Consider the following 22,205-nt stretch of genomic DNA (forward strand, 5'->3'; position numbering starts at 1 on the left):
TGCTTGTAGAGGATACACTTAGTCGTCGAGCTGAGCCGGCTGCATCGTATTCTGGACCCATTGCGCTTTAGAAAGCGGCCAAACACGGGCAATGATCTTCCCATTGACCAAGCCCATGGGTATAGGTCCATAGTTTCTCGAGTCCCTAGACCAGGGAAGGTTATCCCCTCCCACATACACATGACCCTCAGGCACCTAACATCAGAAAAGCTGTCAGCCACGCCGTACCACCGCCCCAAGGGCATATAATGAAGAACAAACCTGAATCATCTCCTGACTCTTCCCAGCCTCCGTACTAAACGGTAAATCCCGACAGACAAAATCCCCAGGCATCCCAATGACCCTCTTCGCCCCATTCACCCCCAAAAACGTAGGATGATAAAATCGCACCACATCGCCGACCTCAATCCCCCTGCCATATTTATGCACCCTCGATATTAACAGGTAATCGCCTCGCGGACTGAACGTGGGGTACATTGACGGCCCTTCACTGAGCTGTACCGTGATGAGATGCTCCCAGGTAAGCGTACAGGCGCAGAAGAGTCCCACGCCATCCAGTGTAAGACGGAACACCCCACCGGGCGTGGCCCTTCTCAGGGTTTCTCGAAGTATGCGCGACATTTTACCTAGCTGGACATTTCTGGTTTGAATCTGCCCCCCCGGTTCGATTTCAATTACCAATTTACTATGTATGGCGGTTGCTTTGCTTTTGCTACTCATTCTCCGGTGGAGCTTCGGGATGGTCACGTGGGGAGAGGTATAAAACTGCGGGAACTTTTTTCTCGGCCTTTTTTTCCTTCTGTTCTTTCTTGACATGCAAGACTTTCGCACAACAAAACCCGGTTTTTTTCTCGGGGTCAATTTCATTCGCCCATGTTTTTTGGTTTTGATGGATGGTCGAGGGATATAAGTGTTTTATGATTGCATTTATTCTTCCCTTGACGGTCATTCGAAATCAAGGGTCGTTGGTTCATGCTGCCAATCCCCTATAGTTTCTTCCTCTTGCATGATATGATACACATCACAATCGTACAGATATATATACATCGCTTCTAAAATTGCTAGAGCTCACCGTTGCCGAAATTAAACACCAGAACGCGTGAGTGTGGACAGTGAAGCAAGATGAACACATTTCGTCCGCTACGGTGGTCGATTCCCTAAACGATAGCCCGGCTTGGACCCCATTTAACTATGGGAATGGGAAGCTGGGTGGTAATGCCGGGAGACAACACTTTTCATAGAATCAATACAATTTTTTTTCTTTCAATCATGACTGCTCAACTTCACTTTTGATAGGAACCATCATAAACAGTAACCTACTTCCACGCAACATCCGCTTCTAGAACCCCAATGTCAGCCATACACAACCCCCAGAACAAACCAGAAGAGAAGAAAATACAAAGGAAAGGGAAAACTCACCAGAATCAATCTCCCACCCCTCTGGCCTCTCAATTCCGCTTCTAACATCCCTCTTATGTTTAACATCAACCCCAAATCTCTCATCCCTACCCTTACACAACCCTTCCAACCCCCCCTCATGCACCCTCTTCACATCCTCATCCCTTGTAAAACTCCCCATAAGCACCGGCGCCCCCAACGGCACCGGATCCCCACGGTCCACCTGCCAAAAATGATACGTCTTGCCATACAACGGCAATATATCCTTCATCTCGGCCGTCTCGGCCGTTTCCCATACGGTCGAGGGAACGCCAGACGGCGCAGGCATGACTAGCATACCGCTCTTGACTTCGTATTCGTGGGTGTGCCAGAGTTTCTTTTCCTCCGGGGGTAGAGTCGAGAAGAGACGGGGCGTTATCATGTATTCTACGCCGAGGAGTTTGGCGTTGCGGTCCGGGGAGGAGTACAGGAGGCATTGTCTCAGGTCTGTAGTTTTGAGCATCATAGGAGGTTTGTTGTTAGTGTGGGAGTGTAGTGTATGACGCCGGTATACATGATGGATGGGGTGAGTATATGTATGGCTGTAGGGATGTACTGTACCTTCTGTGATATGCGAACAGTAGTGGTTTGCCTCGACGCAGCGGGTCGGGTCGTCGGCGTAGACGTGGAACGCGTTCAGATGAGCGCAGATTTGTTTTACGGGCGTGAAGTCTTGGACAACTGCAGCGCCGGTTTCGAGGATCTGCGATTTGGTTGTTTTGGGGTCGCCGGGGGGGTCGTTTTGGGTAGTCATCTTTGATATGAGCTTGTTTGGGTTGGGATATGGATGGTGGTATGTATCCTGCAGTGTGGTATTGTGGTGATGTAAAGTGTGAGTATCAATTGTTTGGATGTAGATGGTTTGTTTTGGTGATATATAGTATATAGATTCAGCCTGACGTCACGATGATTGAGATGTTGCTGGATCATGGATACATGGTTGTGCAGATTTGTTGTTCAGGCTATTGGCGGATATTGGCCTGGCCTGGTTTATGCATCAAGTACTATTTGTTCATGTAAGAGTGTCTAGTTCGCTGCTCGGATGTTTTTCAAATTCGTCGCCCCCAACGCTCACCCATGCTACTATTTGTACATACACTACGATCTCGCATTCACATCGCATTCTTCATCTCCCGCAGAGCTGCCATCACCTCTACAGGGTCTGTCTTTCCGGTCTTTTTCTGGATCTCAGGGTCCTAGATGTACCATTAGCTTTCAATCCAAGATGGCATAGGAATAAGGAGAGGTCCCACATTGACGCGCATGAACACGTTATGGAGCTAAACATAGCTTGTCAGCCGCTGCTACACAGAATATAACTGATTTCTGGGAAATACCTTCTCATCACCAATCGTGAACTTGCCCTGAGTCTGCTGGTTCTGCTCTGCGAAGGCCGCCAGCTTCGTGATAGGCTCTGACTGCGACACGGCAAGACAGAACTTCACGTTGCCTTTGGTATACTCGTGGCCGGGCTGGTGTTGTATTAGTACTCGACCGAAAGAAATAGTCAAGAAATGCAACTTACAAAGACCTTAGTATCATCTGGCAAAGAGGCAAGCGTCTCGTTCAACGCCTTGTGCATTTCGGGGGCGGTGCCTTCAAAAAAGCGACCACATCCTATAACATATAAGCATCAAGCCAAACTTAACATAGTTTGAATTCTCGAGTAGTTTCAAACCCATACCTCCGATGAACAAGGTATCACCCGTGAAAACGACACGTTCCTCGCCATCCTGCATGAAATAGCAAATACTATCTTGAGTATGACAGGGGGTATGGAGAGCTTTTACGGAGATACGCTCTCCGATCTTGAATGTCTCTCCATGCGCTGGAGTCTGCGTCACCGATTGACAGCTCTTACCCCCGATAACAGGGAGTTTGCCGAAGATTTTGAGCTTAGACAGTTAGTCACTACTTCCGGGTCATCGGTAGGGAAAGATGAATCTCGCTCACCAATTCATTATTGCCGCCAGCGTGATCCCAGTGGCTTTTGCGGTCAACACAGCTCATCCTCAAAAAAAAAAAAAGAAAAAGAAAAAACTGCCGAACTTACTGATGAGTGTTAACAATAGCTGTCAGGTCAATCTTGCCATCTTCAATTTGGCTCTTCAACACCGGTGCTACTCTGCATTCATCAGCGCATGTCAAACAACGAATACATGTTGAGAACAATAACTCACTCTGGCGGGTTAGCCGGATCAATAATTACAGACTGCTTAGTTGGCTCGTCCGTCACCAGGTAGGCATAGTTATTGCCCTTCCCCGTCCCTGCAATGGTAAGCGAGAAGAACTACATAAAAAATCAAGGTTGATATTGACAAGTCACTCACACATCGGAATCGATTGGATATGCATGGCTCGGATTTGTTGCGTTTGAACTGGTACAGAACAATTCTGGACTCGAAATGGAGAACCGATAGGGGGTCTGAATAATCTTGAGAAGCTCATGGATGATGAGAAGTTGATTTGAAATCAAACGAACGACGGTGGATGCGGGGAGAGCTTCTGTACGATGATGATGATTGGGGATTACTTCATACCCTTCCTTCAGTCCCGGCTGCGCTATTCCGGATTGGGTAGGTCTCCCACAAACCCACCTTACCAAGGATATATACTCCCTCTATAAATCCATAGGAATTTGGGAGCTAAACATATGTTTAGATAGAACTGAGTTATAGTTTAAACACAAAAAGTATATTTAACTTCATTCACGCCTATCTCAGGATCTATCTTTGAATTTGAGGAAGAAGGAAGGCCAATGCCAGTAACATACAGCATAGTTCCTGGCCTGGTTGTCGCTACCTCGATTGTCTCATTCTTCACTTGTCGTAGAGGTTGCAGTGCTGACGTTCCTTATCAATTACACAAGGTGCATAAGCCCGCCCAGTCCTTACCTCAAATCATCATAATCTTGAATGTCAATGATTACAGGGAGATCTCAATGACCAGACCGTATACTGTAGAGCACTGGTACTTTCTCTTGCGAAACTCGTTTGTGGCCCACGATGCCCCATGATTTGATGATGGTGTAGTCATTCTTATAACTATGACAAAAGTATAATTGATCAAAGATCGAAATGAACGAAAGTTTGTTGAGTCATGGGCAAAAATCATGAACCATCCACTGCCGTAGTCCAGGACTCCAGATATGGTTGTGCAGCAGTGTCTCTCTCTTGTCGTCTTTATTCCCTCCCCTATATGGCCTTTCACACCATACTTTAACATATGCAGTTCTACCGATTACTATATAAAATGATTATACCAACACTACTAAATAAATAGTTCAACGGTATAGCTAATTAGCTACCAATGTATACTTCAACGCAGATAGCAATGGGCCACATATCTGTAAAACTATCATTCAACACCCCTTCCCAAGCGCCTTACATGTACACCTCATCCAACAGCTCTATACTCCGGAGTAGAATACGCACAAAGAACGACTCAGTGCAAAAGGACAGCAACCCCAAGGCATCCACGAGGCACTAACCTAGAGGAGCTTAGTGGGGAACAACGAACACAATCAATATTCGGTATTCGATGACCATTTCAGAAAATCCCCAATTCTCAAACTCAATGAATCTGGGCAATGTCAGGGTCACCTTACCTCTGACAACACCATACCAATGGAATATCCGTTAGTTCAGGGACCGACATAGCCTCGCTCATGCGGCCATACGCCTTCGGTCTCCCTCCGCGCGCGCGCACAGGCTCACATCCACACGCATACACCGCCCATCCCACCGTCGCAGACCTCTCCATTTTTCATTCCGAGTCGACGAGGCTCTTTCAGTCCCATCGCTCAAGTGCGGTGAACTGACCCATCCACTGCATCTGTGCATGAACACAGTGACGATCTAATGAGATGGCGACGTGGGTGGAGGAAAGGGTGTGTCGGTGGCTTAGGTCCGTAGCAGGATGGGGCGGGAATATGGATATGATAGCCCGTCTTGGATCAACCGGACAGCTGACAATGGAATCCGGACATATTACTCACTACATGAGGACGCGGATGAACACGATATGTCTTGACGAACAACCATAGGCAGTGGTTTACCGGCTGCACCACTGGTATCAAGGAATGGGGCACTACTAGTCTTCGTCTACTCGTGTTGGGAGAGGTCGGGCCATTACGAAGCTACTTCCGCCCAAGGCGAGTGACTGAGCAAGTCCGAACATCAATGCTCGAGTATGGAGAGAATGACACTGCAGATGGGACCAAATCCTTCGAGACTCTCGGGGCTACCATCAACGCAGTTGATGACCATGGTTGAATAGCATTACACGGTGCGGCGTATGAATGACATGCTGCTTACAGGTCCGAGCTAATGTTGATGCACGGAGTACGAATGGAGGGGAAATCCGCCCAGGCGCCATCTAGTATCACCTGCTGTTGAACGGTTCGCAGCTAATCATGTGTTTCAACATGAAAGCCAGATTCGGCGAGTATCGTAAAACGTTCGAATCCATCGGGATTCGATTGTACAGTACATAGATGCTAAACTCGTATTCGACTGAATCGCTCGGCAATATTCGTGGCCTTACGGGAGTTTACATGTCGCATGGACTCAATAAGCAGCTGCCGGTGATGCAAACCACAAATCGGATCCTGCCAGATAACAACGGTCTAGAGAAAATATCAATTCACGGAAGATACGATGATAGGTTGGACATCCATCCGTCAATCGAATAGCGTCGCATAGACAATCACAGATCTACATCAAACGCTTGACCTACAGCTCGCTCACCAATCCTTACTCGAGCGGGGTTTGCTCCTCCTCCTCGGACCACAAAATATATAACCAACAATCCTATCGAAACCAGCAAACAAGAAACGAAACAAAACAACCACCTTACATCCACCCTTACCAAGCCAACAGACGCCGTTGCTCCATGTATCAGATATCAAGATAACCAACCACAGACGTAGATACTATCTCACACTGCAAGAAGGGTCCCAACACTCAAACCAGGTAACAAGGCAGCACAGACAACAAGTACAAGTAAAGTACTAGAAAGCAACAAATCGGATCCTCCACAGCGGGCATACATATGCATATTCATGCCAATACTACTTAGTAGTTCGCCTCGCCCATACTACTAAACTACTACCGCCGCCGCCCCTCCTCCATGCAGTCGACATCACACACGTATCATAACAAGAACTGTTGTCCCCGCACACAGCAAGCTAAGGCCTCTCACTCACTTCTCGTCTCAGCATACATGTGACAACCATCTCATCCGGAATTAAACATACCCCAAGTTCCAGATATTACATTTATAATATTAAAATAGAAAGAGTCTAGACAAATATCTCCCCCGATAAAAAATCCTGGTGCCTAGACAAAATGTGGCTATGACATGCCATGACACGGGGCAAAGATGGCAGCGATATGATTGATGACTTACGCGGTCATCTGGAAGCCTGAGCCTGAGCCTGAGCTTAAGAAAATGTATTGTACATGGATACAGCAGTGCCATACTTCCTACCTACCTAGATAACAAAAAGCCAACCCAGGATAATCGAACACAACCTTACCCATGGGTAATCCAACCATGATCAACAATAGCTAAACTAGCTAGCTAGCTAGCTAGCTAAATGACTAGATAACTACCACACACATCTTACCTAGATAGCAGTTCGCCACACGACACGTATGACAGTAAGTGACCTGCGGGGCTAAAACTAAAGCAACTTCAGCATCTGAAAACCGAAAAAGAAAAACGGTCATCAGCAAAGTTTCCAAAGGAACCTGCATAACCTCCCCCGCCAATTAACCCACGTATGGGATAACTATAGTATAGTATAGTAATATCAAATCAAAGCCAAGACCTTAGGTAGGTGCAAAACCCGAATAAAAATGGAATAGTTTCTAATCTAAATCAATTGCACCAACGATTCCTATTCATCCACCCCAGAAAGAAAAAGAAAAAGAAAAAGAAAAGCAAATAAAAAGAAAAGTTTAAGCACGATATCAAAGTAAAGTTCAATAATCCGATCCCATAGTCTGTCTCATCATCGTTCAACAACCCATAAATGAATCATAGACTACGTAGTAGTGCCCAGACTCGTCGAACTTAAGAAGAAGAGTTTCTATCTTCCCGTAAGCTAGTCTAGAGAGAGTGGATGGATGGATAGTCACTGGTTCCCCCCTCCCTTCAAGTCCACGGAAATAGTTTATGGAAGCGATCATCCCAAACGTGCCAGTTTGCCAGCCACCAAATAATTCGGGGGCTCCACAGCCCTACTACTAATAAAATAAGCCAAGTATTCGGCGGGTCCCGTACTAAGTAAAAAGAAATATATTTTTTTTTATTCCTCTTGGAAATACGGATATATTCGATTCTTATTTTTAATTGGCATGGGATGGGGATTGTTATTTTTGCCTCCCACCCCGTTCAAGTCCTGAGTACTGTGGCCAGTTCTAGTTGATCACTTACTAGGTAGTAGACTATCTCCGGAGGATTTTTTAAGCATCCTTCTTTCTAGTCTAGTCTAGTCTAGTCTTTTCTTGTGATTCATTTGATTTGATTCATGTAAGCAGATGAAAGGAGAATGTTTGAAACCCAACTAGGGCTGCGAGGTAAGCATGCACGCCCGCACTTCCAAACAGGACCCCTGTTCTGTTCAATATGAGAACATCAGATTCAATGAAGTTGAATCGTTGTCTTTTCTGACATGTTCCATTACTTCCGGAGTTGAATGAGCTAGATACTGTGGTTAGTTTAGTTAGCTTGGCCAGTTCCCCATATAATTCAAACTTAGAAAAATTCAACAGTCATAAGCCCATGCACATTTTTCCTTCCTTCTTTCATTAGGGACAAATCTAAGAATACGCTCGGGGAATTTACAAAAATTAAATAATAATAATAATAATAAGGCCAAGTACCGAGACCAGGAAATGAAAAGCAAGCGGGCCCAATCCCCAACGGAAGTAGCGGCTATCCGGACCCAGATTTAGACTCAGGTCAGCCATGTGGCTTTTCTTGTATCCGTAACCTAGGCGAAGACCTCCATTTGAGACAGAAAACAGTAGTCCAGACGAAGGTGCAGAAAATGGATGGAGACTGAGACTGGAGAACGGGAGGTGTGTGCGAGACTCAACAGTGGTAGACTAAGAGATCATTACTCGGCCGATGATGTTTGCCCAAGTTACCGGTGTGCTTGGACGTATCTGGACTAGGTTGGGTGAAATTGTTGTGGGCTGAGAAGTATCGGAGTATAGAAACGAATTGTTGATGGCGGTGGTGGATCCCTCCTAGATTTGGATTTTCCTTGGAGTCTACCTCCGTCGTCCGTTCCTCCCGGAGGGCGATAGATAGGCTTGCGACTAGACGGACTAGCTATCGCTTGCTCTTTACCTGTTGAGGGGAATGGTATCTCAGTGGTCCAAGGTACACCCGGCACAGGGTTGGTTGGTGAAGTTAATGCTCCTAAAATCTTGGCCCCTTTAGTGGGAGAGTGGAATTCGGGTCCACTTAACGGTCAGGCGATTTGGAGTTATTGGTTGTTGGGGCGATTTTTTAGTGGAGCTGGACTTGTGGGAATATTTGCCTTTGAGATATCTGACTAGAGCTGTGGCTACGGGTAACTCAGGACAGGGCGTGAGGAGTCCGTCAGTTGGTCTTCGGGGAGGTGTGCGGAAACAGGGAAAAAAGAAAAAAAGAAAAAGAAAAAAGAAAAAATTGCCTAAGTCCGAATCCCCACTGCAAGACAAACTTTTGCGACTGCAATACTTACATCCTGCCCCGTGCTCCACTTTGATCTACCGTGACACTGCAGCTCAGGATCTTAGGTACCGATAAATATATGTGGCCCTTTTGACGATATTGCCTGTTTCGGGTAAAAATCAGTGGGGACTCTGACTATCACTCATCAAGGATGGGTCGCAGGTGCATTTATGTCCCTGTAGTATCACATCTCCTAGGATTGGACTTCCAGTCGATCTTTCCGTTGATAGGGGGATATGTAGGAAGATCCAAAGGGTATGTAGTACAGCATTGGTGACATGGCTAAACTGGAACGGTTATGGGGGAGGATGAAAGTGGAACGCACTTCGTATCCCTTGACGAAGTCGAGAGGAGGGTCACCCGCGGAGACATTAGTATCTGTCTCGAAAGGAGGGGTGCTGTGAATCTGTGCGAATCAGCTATATTAAGTATCCAGTAGTTGAAGCACCGGATGCAATCACAGAGCCTGGGGGGGGGGATCCAAATAAGAAAAAAGTAAAGGTGAAATAAAAAAAAAAATAAAAATAAAAGAGAAAAGAGAAAAGAAAAGAGGGCAGAAAGAAAATTACACATAAGTGATGTGCACTGCACTATCACTCTTACTAAAGCAGAGGGACTCCATCCCGTTAAGACACTACTCGGGAAGGTCATGTGGTTGCATCTCAATCTTTGTCGGTCGGTATGTGCGGATATCCTGCATATGCCTGAGTCACACTTGTGGCCTGACTTTTAACTCAGCCAGTCCTGGTAAGTATGTAACTCTGGCTCCGGTATTTTTAGTTCCCCTGTTCGACTTCAAGGCGGCATTACATAAGGTGAAATATAAACCTAATCAGGACAGAGGTAGTACTAGGGTTCCAGACCGTCTGTTCCGTCGACAAGCCTAGCATCGAAGACTGCATTCTGACTGGTTGACTGCCGCCATAGCACATTGGAACCTAACGAAGCACTGGCCACATTCTGTGATATTAAACCCATGGTACCTACTTTGCCATGTACTCTAGATCGGAACCCATGCAAATGCCCAGAATGCTGCAGCGTGGTAGAGTAGCAGCCGCCGAGTTATGTGGTGCTGGCACCATGCATCCTGAATATTTTAATATATTTAGAATCCTGCTTTCTCTTTCACGTAACTTCGTTAAGGGGGGTCACAGTCTTGATCCCTCCTCCCGTCCTGATTGGCAGAGCAAGGAGCCCACCTACACTGGTTCCATGCATGCAGGTAGGGCGCATGTATGTAGGCCATTTGACTCATGGCCACCTGCAGATGCGGACAGAAGAGGCAGTTCTGTTATTTCAGTTCCTCAGCCCGATGCCTTGGTTTTTTTTTTTTTGGTTGTTGTTGTATCGAAAGCAGTGTCCGAGTCGATAGGAGTATTGTAATCTAGTCGCCCGGACTACCAAGGAATTTCCCAAAGCGAGGCATCGCGGGTCTCTCGACCGCATCTTCCTGCGACCCACTCCGGTAACGTTAGTAGCCACTTCCCCCCTCCGTATGGGACGCTCTCCTGTGCTGCACAGTTGACTGGATCAATATGGACCAGGCGTTGTGGCACCGGGACCTGGGCACGCGGCAGTGCATCGAAGGATAGCCCACATTGAATGACTGCGGTGTAATTAGTTGCTTAGGTTTTTTTTCTATTTATTTAATTTTTTTTTTTGCCCTTGTGTGAAGCCCCAGGTAACTAGTATCATCACAAGGGCTAGGCGGGAGGAGCCTGCCGTGTCACATCCACGCGTTACCGATAAACTGGGTTCCCTGTTCGGCTGCAGCCTGTTCGAGATTGCGCTTGTTTTCAGCCCGTTGTAGTGAAGGTGGCTGTGTGAGTGTTATTGTCTCTCCCCAGGATGACCAGAGAAATGAGGCTTAAACGCCCAGAACTGGTCTGTTTTGACGAGAATCGAACATCGCATGAGAGCTGCTCCGGAGGGGGTCAAACCGCCAATGACGACGCCGAGTGCCATTGTCGATATTAGATTCAGATTGCTCCCTACCACGGGGACCTCCAAAGTAGGGGCTGATGACATGCCACTAAGGCAAGCCAAATTAATTAGCGCCAATGTGTTCCATTGTTCTGGTGGAGACTTGAAATTTAGAGGCGCTCGGGCCTAAACCAAGGTTAGGTTTCGATGAAAACGAAAAAAAATCAAAAGTAAAAAGGCAAAGTAAAAAAAAAGACAAAAAAGAGAAAAAAAAAATCTTAACAAATACGGCGAACAGCAGGTGGACGGGCACGGACACCGTTCAAAATTAAGAACGGGACAATCAAAGTAAAATTGACACCAACCAAATTCAAAGCTGAGTTAAGTCAGCATAATCAAGATAGGAACTAGTAACAATAAAACCGGCAATTATAGAAAATACGAAAGCGAAAACCTCGTCTGAAGATCCCTACAAGGGCTGAAAACTTTCTCCGAAACCCAAGCGTTGTTTAGTTTGTTGTCTCGGACGGCGACCGCCATTTCGCATCACCCCCCCAAAGTTGCTGGATTAAGCGTGGTACATTAGTTTTAGGCGGATGGAGAGATCCAATTCCTAACGACAGTTGCAGATACTACTTAATTTATGCTTTATACTCCGCAGGATTATTAGTTGTATTATTAATTATCCGGGTTCGATTTTATTAGTTGGGTGTAATGATGGGTGAACCTTTTGTCTTACTGCGACTACTATTAATATTAACTAACTATAGCATTCCGTTCTTTGTCACCATCAGACCATGGGGTTTGATATGTAAATTCCCAGGATAAAGGGAGGTTCAAGATCAATCTCCGCCATGTCTTCGAACTGGCATGGATGAACAGGTCCTGTCGGCCTTTGCCGTGTTTTGTATAGCCGGAGTCGGTAGCAAGGGTGACCAAAAAGTGGCGAGGGGTTAAGTTTCCTTTTTCCCTTGCCCTCTTTGGGAAGAGAGCTTGAGCTTACTGATCTTGATTATCAGTGGGGATTTGAGATTTCTCAGTAAGAGATTTTTATTTTAATATTATGTTATCCTTTTCTTTCAAGTTATTGTTATATACATCATGGCGAGTCATACCAGTTGTCGCTCGCATAAAAGGAAACATCACACTAGAAGAGTACACGCCTCGTATGCAAACGGAATGGGATATTCTTGTGGGAAAGAGATCGGCAGATACGGAGTCGTGTCAGCAAGAAAAAGGAAAAAAGAGGGTACCATCAGGCTGGAAAAAGGCAGAGGAGCAGCAGTACAGAGTAGTAGGAGTAACAATAATAATAATAATAATAAATATTATTATTAATTATATTGACGGCAGTCATACCAACGTAAGTTGGGTTCATGATCATGGCTTGAAAAGGATCCGATCCGTCCGCGAGTTCCCAAATCCAAGGATCCATTAGCTTACCTCTTGCCTGGTCGAAATCCCTGTTCGCCCTTAACTTCGCTCCTGTCGATACGGAGATGGTGAACACAGGTGAAAAAGGAAAAGAGGGAAGGAAAAAAAAGGAAAAAAAGAAAAAGTGGGGCCCCATCTCGCTTTGTTGTTTTATTTTATTTTATTTTTTTTGGTCCCTCTTCGCCTGGCTTTAGGCCCATCAGAGGAGATTTTGACCCCTGACCTTCTGGAATTTTTTGTTCTTCTCTTTTTCTCTGTTTTTCTAGCCCCTGCGGTCAAGTGGGTCTGCACATGTGCCCCGGTGGTCTTCCTCCTGTAATCTCCGGCTTCTGATTTGTAGGACGGGTAGATGATGATCTCAATTGTCCGATTAGTCGTTTTCGATGATGTCGATGAATCTGCAGTCCCGTGTGCTGAATATTGATGGAACGGTCGTTCAAGTTGCACAGAAGATACCACGTAGTAGGAAATCAGTCCAGAAAAAAGACTCTTACAAGTATGAAGATGGCAAAGATAAAGATCCAAGAACAGAAATTAAATTGGAGAGAGTATAATGAACCCCAGAAGTATTTCCAACGCATGTCCTCCCTGACCTGCTGGGTTCGGGAAGTATGCTAGGGAAGTTGCCTATCTCAAATGGCCGGGGAGTTGCTTCTTCGGGTAAAGGAGAGAGAGGATTCCATGTCTAGTCGCTGACCAACTTGTGATGGGGCTTCATGATAGTACAGGTACTGAGTCGATCCTTTCAGGTAAGAGGAGGCGGCCAGGAACAAGCGACCATTGATCGTCTCCTTTTCCGTCGATGATTGTTCAGTCTTCTCCTACCTGTGACGTTTAGTCTATTTTCCCAGGTGGTAGAAGCGTAGTTCGCCAAGTACCCTAAAGCACGGAGGAGGTTCCCGAGGTATGTACCCTGTATACAAGTGATTTAATGTCCGCCAGCGTCAGCTTACCTTGAAGTCACTGTACTAGTGACTTAGTATGGTACTAAGAGAGGGTCCCTTGTTCTGGAAATGGTCTCCAGTAACTGACGAGGAATTCTCCGTTCCTTGGTGGTGGTGTTGGGCTGGGCAGATGGATACTCCATACTCCATACGGAGTACATAACCGCATACGTACATAACTTCAGGTGCACTGTCCAATCCATGTGTCTATTCCGGTGTGTGGTGCAGTTAGACTTGTCATAATACATTATTGGCGCCAATTACCCCGTACCGTAGTCGTCGGCCATTGGCCTGGCACAAGTCTGATACAGATCCTGTGCCTCAGCTTCCCCCCACTCCGGGCGGTCTCGAGTTTTCTGAGCAAATTCTGTGTTGCCTTGACCTGGATGTTGTCATCTCACTTCCCTTAGCCGAGCTTCCCGTCGTTTTTCTTTTTCTGCCCACTTCTTTCCACACCGACGATGGTAGTAGGGTTTATGAAGTGGCGATAGTACCTAACTTGTGAGAAATGTATGTGCGCGGTCGATGGCTATGAAACATGTGCTCCACCATGCACATTCAGAAGGCAGCGAGGGCTAGATTTGAGGCATTATTAACTTCATTCTCGTCATCGTTATCAGGGCCAACCGGTCGGTCAGGTGTCATTTACTGTAACCGGTACTATTGAGGCAACTGAGAACTTTCGAGTGATATGTGTATCACCAGCAGTAATTACTTTTCTTTTTTTTTTTTTTTTTTTAAAAAAAAAAAATATATATATATATATATTATATATTCATCAACCACCCAAAGGATAAGAGGTGTTATATTCCCTTGTTTGGTATTGATTGATGGTGCCAGCAGAGTCATAGTCGCCTCATGACCGAGAGCGTTTGAAAGAGAAGATTAATTACCTATTATTGAAGCGGTTGGTTAGGAACAAGTAGAGTGGTACTGTACCTAAGAATAAAGGATGGCGGGATAAGCGCCCGGCAAGGCCGAAGGATCGATCTATGACGATGGAGAGAGAGAAACGGAAGATGGCCGCGTCCGTTGTGATCTCTCTCGCCTTGTCAAATCATGTCAAAGGACACGATAATGGACGTATGGATTCGCAATATCGAGGAGTAAGACACTAACTACCTCACTGTACCAAAGCAACTTTTCCTGTTTCTGAAACCTTAAGGGTAAAATTGAATAAAAAAGGTCAAGGCTGAAAGGATGCGAAAGGAAGGACAAGGGCTCTGGAACATGTCCACATTATTGTAACCCTTGCGTAACGGCGTTGTAACTTGTGACGCGTTGGAAACGGTGAACTTGTGGGGACAATCAACGGGGGGGACACTGAGCGGGCTGAGGAGTGTTGGAGGAGAGGGGGGGGGGGGTCAAAAATGGGCAATGGAGTGAAGTCGCAGGGGCTTTTTTGACGATCGGGTCGGATCGTGGGTCAGAACTGTATGTATGTATGTGCCTCTGCCTTACCCATCAAAACCGTGGCCAGTACCGTTCTATCGTACTCCGTAATACACCGCATTCTGTGGTGTTCTTTCCCCCCTCTTCTCTTTTAAGTTCCTGAGTAAGGGTAGGTGAGGTCCGGCGGTATGTCCACTTGGTATGCTCATCACCGGTTAGGTCGTCAATAGATGATTTACTTATTAGTCAAAAACGATGATCTGGTCAGTTGGTCTGGGTCTGGGTCCTGGCTGGCGCACATACTCCGTACTATGTATGAGTCGATTACTAGGTACAGAAAGTGTCCCAATGAAATGGGACTAGTTCAGAAGAGGATTTGAAAGAAAGTTTGCCAATGTAACTGATGACGGAGAAGAAGACCAAGAAATCAGGCTTGGGAGGAGTTACAAGGGTGCATACCTTAGTATTGTCTTTGTAGGTACGTGCATTCATACAGTAGTGTCAGGACGGAGTTAGTAGGGGGGAGAAGGAGGAGGTGAGTACCGTATGTATGTACATACTTAGGCAGGAGGCAAAAGGGTCAAGTAGTATTGTACGGATACCATACGTAATCCCCCCGTTTTAGCCCCAGACTTAGTCAGGTATGGGGCTCTCTCACTCTCTCACTCTCACTCTCACTCACACGGGCCCTAACTGAAGTTTGGGTTAGATTCGGCATGTCCCAGACCACATTTAGCTGTCCTTTTTCTGGTTCCTTCGTTTTCCCTGCCGAGTTCCAGTTCCCTGCCGGGCCCGCCAATCACTTTGCATTGTAGACGATTCCGTTTTGGAGTCACTTTCAAATTAAAACCCAAACCAAACTAAAACTCATTCATTTTATCGCCAATAATGGGTCTGATCATCCACCGTCAACATTATTCAATACTCTTGGTTCTCCACCACGACCAACCATTCGTTCACTCCCAGGATCCCAATACCATGGATCCCGAGGAGGTCCAAAGTGTCTGGGTCAAAGACGGATTGTCGTTCCAGGTCCCCATCTTTCCAAACGATGACCATGTGAGGGTACAAATTGAAGGTTTTAAATTAAAAAAATAATCTAAAAAAATTCAAAATTAAAATTCCCTACAGCCACCACCGAGTCAAAGTGGAGCAAACAACCGTGTGGCATGGGCACATCTGAATCATCACTTCTCTTCCTTGCCTTCCATCCTTTCTTGAATACCCACCAGCTAAACCTCTTTCGATGGGTGTCAACGTTGTCGGATGTCATGCTAAAATTCCCAACATGCGTCCGCTAATCCATCCTCAGTAATGGGATCGTGGAACTGGGGCGGATGGTAGATCAAGCAATGCGTTCCACTTGTATTACCTACTATCTTTTTCTTTTCCCTTTTTTTCTTTTTCTCTTTTCCGTTTTTAATTTCCATTTTACTGACCGAGGGATAATTAAGTGTTTGAACTATTTGGGTAAGAAGTTACTTTAGCTACTACCTACCCTTTAGTCTCATACATATACATACATCCATACATCCATCCTTCCCTCCATGGATCCTATGGATTGACTTCCTCCGTACCTTACCTCGAAGCCTTGTGACCCTCACACCCCCCTGTGTCATCTTTGAATGGAAAAGCCCCGATCTTTATTACAGATCCTTTGATCCTTTGCATATTGCATTCCTGCAGTCACCCATGGGGCTTATCCACAGTTAATATTCTCTACATATAAGCCTACCAACCCTTTTCCATCACGGGTTCCCCTTTCACCCTTCCACTTCATACAAATATGTATGTTTACATCTACCCTCTCAACCCTCACACCTCAAGCTGATAATCTCTCCACCGCTAGCCTCCCTGTTCTTCAGATACACCGTGACTGTTCATCTTCTACTTCTTTCAATGGCCAATTACATCCAATCCCAAGTCTCTCAGCCGGGCTCCCACTGGCTCCAGGCAGACCAGCAATGTGTGCCGTCGTCCAGCTTCCGTGACATGATGTATGCTTTCCCCAGACCGAGGCATACGGGTCGAGTGATGAAGCCTCGGAGTGCGGGCAACAGTCCCTCGTCTGCTGGCAGATGGAGGGCAGCGGCATCACATGGGTCGCCAATCTATCAACCAGTCCAAGCCCAGCCGTATCAAACTCAGGTCAATCCTGCTGTCCTGGCTTCCGCTCTGAGAAGGAGGCGAGCAACGGCAACTCGCCCAATCAGTTGGCATCCAGCATCACTAGAAACTGCTGCGTATTCATCCCCGCCTTACTTTCAATCAACAACCGCAGAGAACTTTGGAGTTATGGCTCCGTCTACTCAGTCCGTGGGTCCGGCCCCAACAACACTCGCAGACGGAAGTATGCTGCCATCTTATGCCTCACCGGAGTTCTCGGCACCAACGGAAGCATTCTCCTTCACCGCCATGCCAGACCCAGCATCGATGCAACAGTCCTCTTTCCTAGACATGAGCGGCTCCCAGATCAACCCGGTCACGTGGGATAACAGTGTACCCAACATGACCACCATGGTTCAACCAATGCCCGATAGCTGGCCCTTCGACATGGTGTCTATGAACAATAGCATTCCATCGGCAGATGTTGAGGCTTCGGGATATGCAAGTGCACCGTCGTCGGGCTATTTGACGGGGCCATCCACCCCCGAATTCCTTCCCATTCAGCATCCAGACAGTACCTCCAAGTCACTGCATGAATCGACCTCTGATGAGCAACCTGGGGATGAACTTGTTGGAATGGGCCTTTACAATCACCCTGACCCTTTCCTGGATACCTCACTCCATGAGGTGCCTGGTAAGGGTCTCAAGCTGGAGGAGACTTTCACACCCTCGACGGACGATGAAGCAGATGACAGCAAAGATGCCGAGAGTGAAGACGACAACCAAGAGACCGCAGAACATACCAGCACCTCCAGCTCTGCTCCAGTCCAGAAACAGCCGGCCAACCCAACGGCCAACATGATGCACAAGTCATTCTTCTTTGATGATGATGACATCGAACAGCAGACCATGTCTGCACCCCAGCAGCTCTTCAACCTAGGAAGTCAGCCTTGCATGAATTATGGATACGGATGGATCTAGCCGTCCTGATGACACTTGTTCATTCTCTCTTTTTTTTTCTTTTTCTTTTTTTTTATTCACTGTATAAATCTTTTCTATGACTTATTGCATAGCGTGGCGTTTAGGCTTTCGACGGCGTTCTATATCTACGAAAGGATACCCAAAGGGTGCGGGCTTGATTAACTATCATCGAAACACAAGTATTAGACATCATCAAAGCAAATGAGTGTCACATTGACACACTCTCTTCACTCGGTCTACAGTATTCTATGTAGGGTAGACAAATAAGTTAATGGCACGGGACCCTGCCGGAACCGCGGATCGGAAAAACCGGAAACTCCGACCACAAAACGTCCAAATCCCCATGATCACAATATCTAAAAACCCCAATACTAAATACAAAAATCAGCCTCATCTACTAGAGGCTAATAAAATAATCCCAAAAATGTCAAAACTAATCTTCACACCATGGAAAGAACAGTCGGAATTACAACAAGTGCGGAGTCAATTTTATCCTCCGGCAACATACAATGGACCGGACATGCGGTCTAGAGCCTGCGCTACGGTATATAATATGGCTTAGTTCGATACAATTCAAACGATCCGTACTAATTCTTGTATAAAGGTTGCGGCTTGGAAGTTGAGAGGCAATTTGCCCCATCCCGTGGAGGCTACGGCTTTGCTGACGGATGCTATTCTGCATGATGATGCGAGAAAAAACTCGATCTTTTCGATACGGGCGACCTACTCGGCAGCTTTTTGTCGGTGAGTTCTTCTTTTTATCCCCAACATATATTTTTAATCCTTAAATATTGGTTCTGAAGTTGTAAAGAATGATGAAGTTCTAATTGAATACAGGTTTGTAACGGGTCTTGTAGACTCCAAACTTCATGGCCAACGCAAGACAATGTTCCAGCGTGCCATTGATTTAGGCCTACCTGCCTCATTCGTCGAATTGCGACATGAAGCAACTCATCGTGAACTGCCGTCGTTGACGGTGCTGCGGAATGCCGCGCAACGGTCGCTCGAATGGCTCTGGGATTACTACTGGGCCAAGATTGATCTGAACGCCGGTTTTGCACCGGACGGTGTCGATGATGACATCGAGCCTGTTAAGGCTGCTACCAGAGCTTGTCTAGCACAAGTGACGGATGCGTCGGAACCGCCGCGGAAGAAGAGGAAGGTCCAGGTTTTGTCTGGTGTTGCGACGCAGTTGGTTTCGGTGTGTAAAAGCTCTGGGAAGGGAGCTGCTGCTGTTTCGGGGGTTTTGGTGGAGGATGAGGTTTTGGTTGCTGGAGGGAGGAAGTATGTTGAATTTTCTTTTCTTTTACTTTTCTTTTTCATGGTTTTGTTTTGGGGTTTGTGTGCTGACTTCTTCTTACCTAGGCTTGGAGCATCTATGGATGATGAGTTTTCCAGGTGGGATTATTTCTTGCAGATCATCGTTGATGGATGTCCTGCTTTCCTGACGGCGCTTGTGGAGGCTATGGTCGACGTGCTGGCGTTTGCTGGATCGGCTGCGAAGGAGGATGCTCATTGTGAAGGAGTTTATATGTGGCTGGACCATATTCTATGCTCATCACAATGGGATTCTAAGAGGCGGTTGCTCTCGTTTGCCTATGCTCTCTCTACCTGTGAGCAGAACTCAAATCACTGGACGAATATGCTCAAGGAGAGGATACAGCATGTGGACAACGACTTGCCTGGTGGTCATGGGGATCCAGGGCGGTTTGGAAAGGATAGGAATTCACTCCAGAACCTACGCACAGGGACAAGTCATGATTTAGATAGCCTGAAGAACAAGGGATGGGAGGTCGTAGATACATGGGATAGTCGACCGTTAGGTATAGTCTAGTTGGGAACATGCTACGACTCAATTGTTACGATTCAGATTTAATATACATGTGATTGATAAGATTTTCCTAGTATGTCTGCTTGGAGTTAACGACTATCATTCATAATGATCTTCAGTGGAGCCTGGCGCACCCTAGTAACCTAGTACCTGAGATGCATTGTTCCCACTGATGCTGCGGAGCGACGTCATAGCCGCGACTTGCCCAATGCGGCGTGAACTTCAACCAAAACGTCGCTCGAGCTGCGACTTTGATGAAACCTCAGCGAATTTTCCCCCAACATATGAACAGACAAATTAAAAAATTTGAGTTTGGCTGTTGAATCATGGATCAAGGCCAGTTTAGGGATAATGCTGTACGGTTGTCGATTTACAGATCATATCAGAACCGTAGCTAATTTGTCTCAAGGGCAATGGAGGGGCAGGTGGAGATACGGACTCCCACAAATTAGAGGTATCTTTGACGACACTTTGATTCCATATTGTATTATTAACATCGCGATGTTTCTTTCACTAGGTTGTGCTTACCCCCGATTGCAGTCACCGCCGTAAGTCGTCCTTGGTCATGGCGAATGAACCAGGCAAGCCTCGCCTTGACCGCGCAGACGATAAGACCGCCTGCTTCGTACATTCCCTGATCGCAGGTGAATGGATTTGCCCCCCGGGTCAAGCGAAGAATGCACGAATTGGGCTGGACGACGCAATTGGCTTCGACGATACCGTCGTAGATGACGATGGCGTCACCGTCACCGATATGGACGACTGGACGCCAAAGCAATCCGAGACCATCGTGGAGTCACGGCAGCTGACGAAAAAACAGTTGTCTGATATGGCATGGAATGTACGGAAGTTGTCCAAAAAGCTGGATAGCATCAAACTCAAGCTGTCTGTCAAGAATGTCTTTGTGGTGACTAAAGCGGGCGATGATAGCGTGATTGCGTTTACGAGGAAGGTCACAGAATGGTTATTGTCTAAAGACCGTGATACGCAGTATAATGTCTACGTGGAGAGACGACTGGAGGCGGTTGCGGATTTCGGTGCTTCTCAATTGCTGACGGATGAACCTTCCGCAGCAGGGCGGCTCAAGTTCTGGGACAATAAGTTTGTGTACGAGAATGCCTATCTCTTTGACTTCGTCATTACACTGGGTGGTGATGGGACGGTTCTTTATACGAGCTGGCTCTTCCAGCAAGTAGTACCGCCGGTCCTCTCTTTCTCACTGGGATCATTGGGATTTCTAACCAAATTCGATTTTAATGATTATCAGAAGACGCTTGGGTCCGCTTTTAAAGACGGTGTTGCCGTTAGCTTGAGGTTACGATTCGAATGCACAATTATGAGGAGTAATGGGCGAGGAGATGAATCATTAACGCACTCGAAGAAACGAGATTTGGTGGAAGAGCTGATCGGCGAAGAAGTTGAAGGCACGTTAACACACAAGCCGGAAAAAGTTGTTCAAATTTTGAACGATGTTGTCCTCGACCGGGGGCCAAATCCCAGTATGCTCACGGAGTCTTGCTACATAGTTCTATGATATCCTGCTAACAACTACTCAGCAATGTCCTCCATTGAGCTGTTCGGCGACGATGAGCATTTTACCACTCTGCTTGCAGACGGTGTCTGTATCGCTACACCTACGGGCTCGACAGCGTACAACTTAGCCGCTGGAGGATCTCTGTGCCACCCTGACAACCCGGTGATCCTGGTCACAGCGATCTGCGCACATACGCTGTCTTTCCGACCGATAATACTACCTGACACCATCGTCCTGAGAATGGGCGTGCCCTATGATGCACGTACCAGTTCGTGGGCAAGCTTCGATGGCCGAGAAAGGTGAGTGCATCCCGAGCTATTCTATCAAGCGAGAAGCGGAAATTAACATCGACCACAGAGTTGAATTGCACCCAGGTGACTACGTGACTGTTTCTGCCTCACGGTACCCATTCGCAAATGTGTTACCGCAAGATCGGCGCAATAATGATTGGGTGCACAGTATTTCAAAGACATTAAATTGGAACTCAAGGCAAAAGCAAAGGGCTCTCAAGTAATGATTGAAGAGCTTGGACTCGTATCTTTTGCATGGAGCATAGATAATGATGATTATTTTGGTACGGGGTTTTGTTTACGGCGTCTGTCTTACGTGGGGTATGCATATAATCCATTGCCTGGGATCTTAATCTATGTGCGTTCTTGTGATGAAGCAGACGAATTTTGCAAAACTATATATCTCAACAGTATCATATGCAACACTTCTCTTCGAAGATAGATATGTGTATAATATCCTGGAATTGAAACCCCACGAATTCTATGAATAATTAAAAACCAATCGAGCATTCGATCTCGCATGCTGTGGAGGTGTGTATGAATTTTTGCTATTCTCTAGAAGCTTCGTATGGGTCGGCAGGTTTCCCCGGCAGCCTGAGGCC

General features: G+C 46.5%; 7 protein-coding genes across 7 annotated transcripts; 4 read left to right on the top strand and 3 right to left on the bottom strand.

Annotated features, from left to right (window-relative positions):
- Positions 1 to 18: 18 nt before the first annotated feature.
- BDV38DRAFT_286793 (putative mitochondrial inner membrane protease subunit 1) lies at positions 19 to 621 on the bottom strand (the record flags this gene model as incomplete). Its single annotated transcript, XM_032060748.1, has 2 exons — positions 19 to 195; positions 262 to 621. 2 exons carry the CDS (start codon positions 619 to 621, stop codon positions 19 to 21), a joined length of 537 nt encoding a protein of 178 aa, XP_031909528.1.
- Positions 622 to 1,316: 695 nt separating this feature from the next.
- BDV38DRAFT_286794 (OBAP family protein) lies at positions 1,317 to 2,191 on the bottom strand (the record flags this gene model as incomplete). The annotated part of the gene is made up of 3 exons (XM_032060749.1): positions 1,317 to 1,339; positions 1,420 to 1,884; positions 1,999 to 2,191. The coding sequence occupies 3 exons, from the start codon at positions 2,189 to 2,191 to the stop codon at positions 1,317 to 1,319; spliced, it is 681 nt and encodes a 226-aa protein (XP_031909529.1).
- A 358-nt stretch (positions 2,192 to 2,549) lies between these two features.
- Positions 2,550 to 3,792, bottom strand: BDV38DRAFT_286795 (hydroxyacylglutathione hydrolase; the record flags this gene model as incomplete). The annotated part of the gene is made up of 9 exons (XM_032060750.1): positions 2,550 to 2,633; positions 2,691 to 2,717; positions 2,775 to 2,909; positions 2,963 to 3,054; positions 3,122 to 3,332; positions 3,391 to 3,424; positions 3,491 to 3,562; positions 3,618 to 3,705; positions 3,768 to 3,792. 9 exons carry the CDS (start codon positions 3,790 to 3,792, stop codon positions 2,550 to 2,552), a joined length of 768 nt encoding a protein of 255 aa, XP_031909530.1.
- Positions 3,793 to 12,123: 8,331 nt separating this feature from the next.
- Positions 12,124 to 12,647, top strand: BDV38DRAFT_258123 (uncharacterized protein). Its single transcript, XM_032055694.1, has one exon. The coding sequence runs from the start codon at positions 12,155 to 12,157 to the stop codon at positions 12,527 to 12,529; it is 375 nt and encodes a 124-aa protein (XP_031909531.1). The 5' UTR covers positions 12,124 to 12,154; the 3' UTR covers positions 12,530 to 12,647.
- A 3,395-nt stretch (positions 12,648 to 16,042) lies between these two features.
- On the top strand, positions 16,043 to 18,102 carry BDV38DRAFT_258127 (uncharacterized protein). The gene is made up of 2 exons (XM_032055695.1): positions 16,043 to 16,649; positions 16,711 to 18,102. Exon 2 carries the CDS (start codon positions 16,761 to 16,763, stop codon positions 17,946 to 17,948), a length of 1,188 nt encoding a protein of 395 aa, XP_031909532.1. The 5' UTR covers positions 16,043 to 16,649; positions 16,711 to 16,760; the 3' UTR covers positions 17,949 to 18,102.
- Positions 18,103 to 18,357: 255 nt separating this feature from the next.
- Positions 18,358 to 19,805, top strand: BDV38DRAFT_258128 (rRNA-processing protein LAS1). Its single transcript, XM_032055696.1, has 4 exons — positions 18,358 to 18,492; positions 18,553 to 18,692; positions 18,786 to 19,232; positions 19,314 to 19,805. The coding sequence occupies exons 1-4, from the start codon at positions 18,373 to 18,375 to the stop codon at positions 19,780 to 19,782; spliced, it is 1,176 nt and encodes a 391-aa protein (XP_031909533.1). The 5' UTR covers positions 18,358 to 18,372; the 3' UTR covers positions 19,783 to 19,805.
- Positions 19,806 to 20,012: 207 nt separating this feature from the next.
- BDV38DRAFT_258132 (putative NAD+ kinase) lies at positions 20,013 to 22,134 on the top strand. Its single transcript, XM_032055697.1, has 3 exons — positions 20,013 to 21,278; positions 21,336 to 21,612; positions 21,671 to 22,134. The coding sequence occupies exons 1-3, from the start codon at positions 20,345 to 20,347 to the stop codon at positions 21,825 to 21,827; spliced, it is 1,368 nt and encodes a 455-aa protein (XP_031909534.1). The 5' UTR covers positions 20,013 to 20,344; the 3' UTR covers positions 21,828 to 22,134.
- Positions 22,135 to 22,205: the final 71 nt, after the last annotated feature.

Source organism: Aspergillus pseudotamarii (assembly GCF_009193445.1).
Source record: "Aspergillus pseudotamarii strain CBS 117625 unplaced genomic scaffold BDV38scaffold_66, whole genome shotgun sequence".
Lineage (NCBI taxonomy): Eukaryota > Fungi > Ascomycota > Eurotiomycetes > Eurotiales > Aspergillaceae > Aspergillus > Aspergillus pseudotamarii.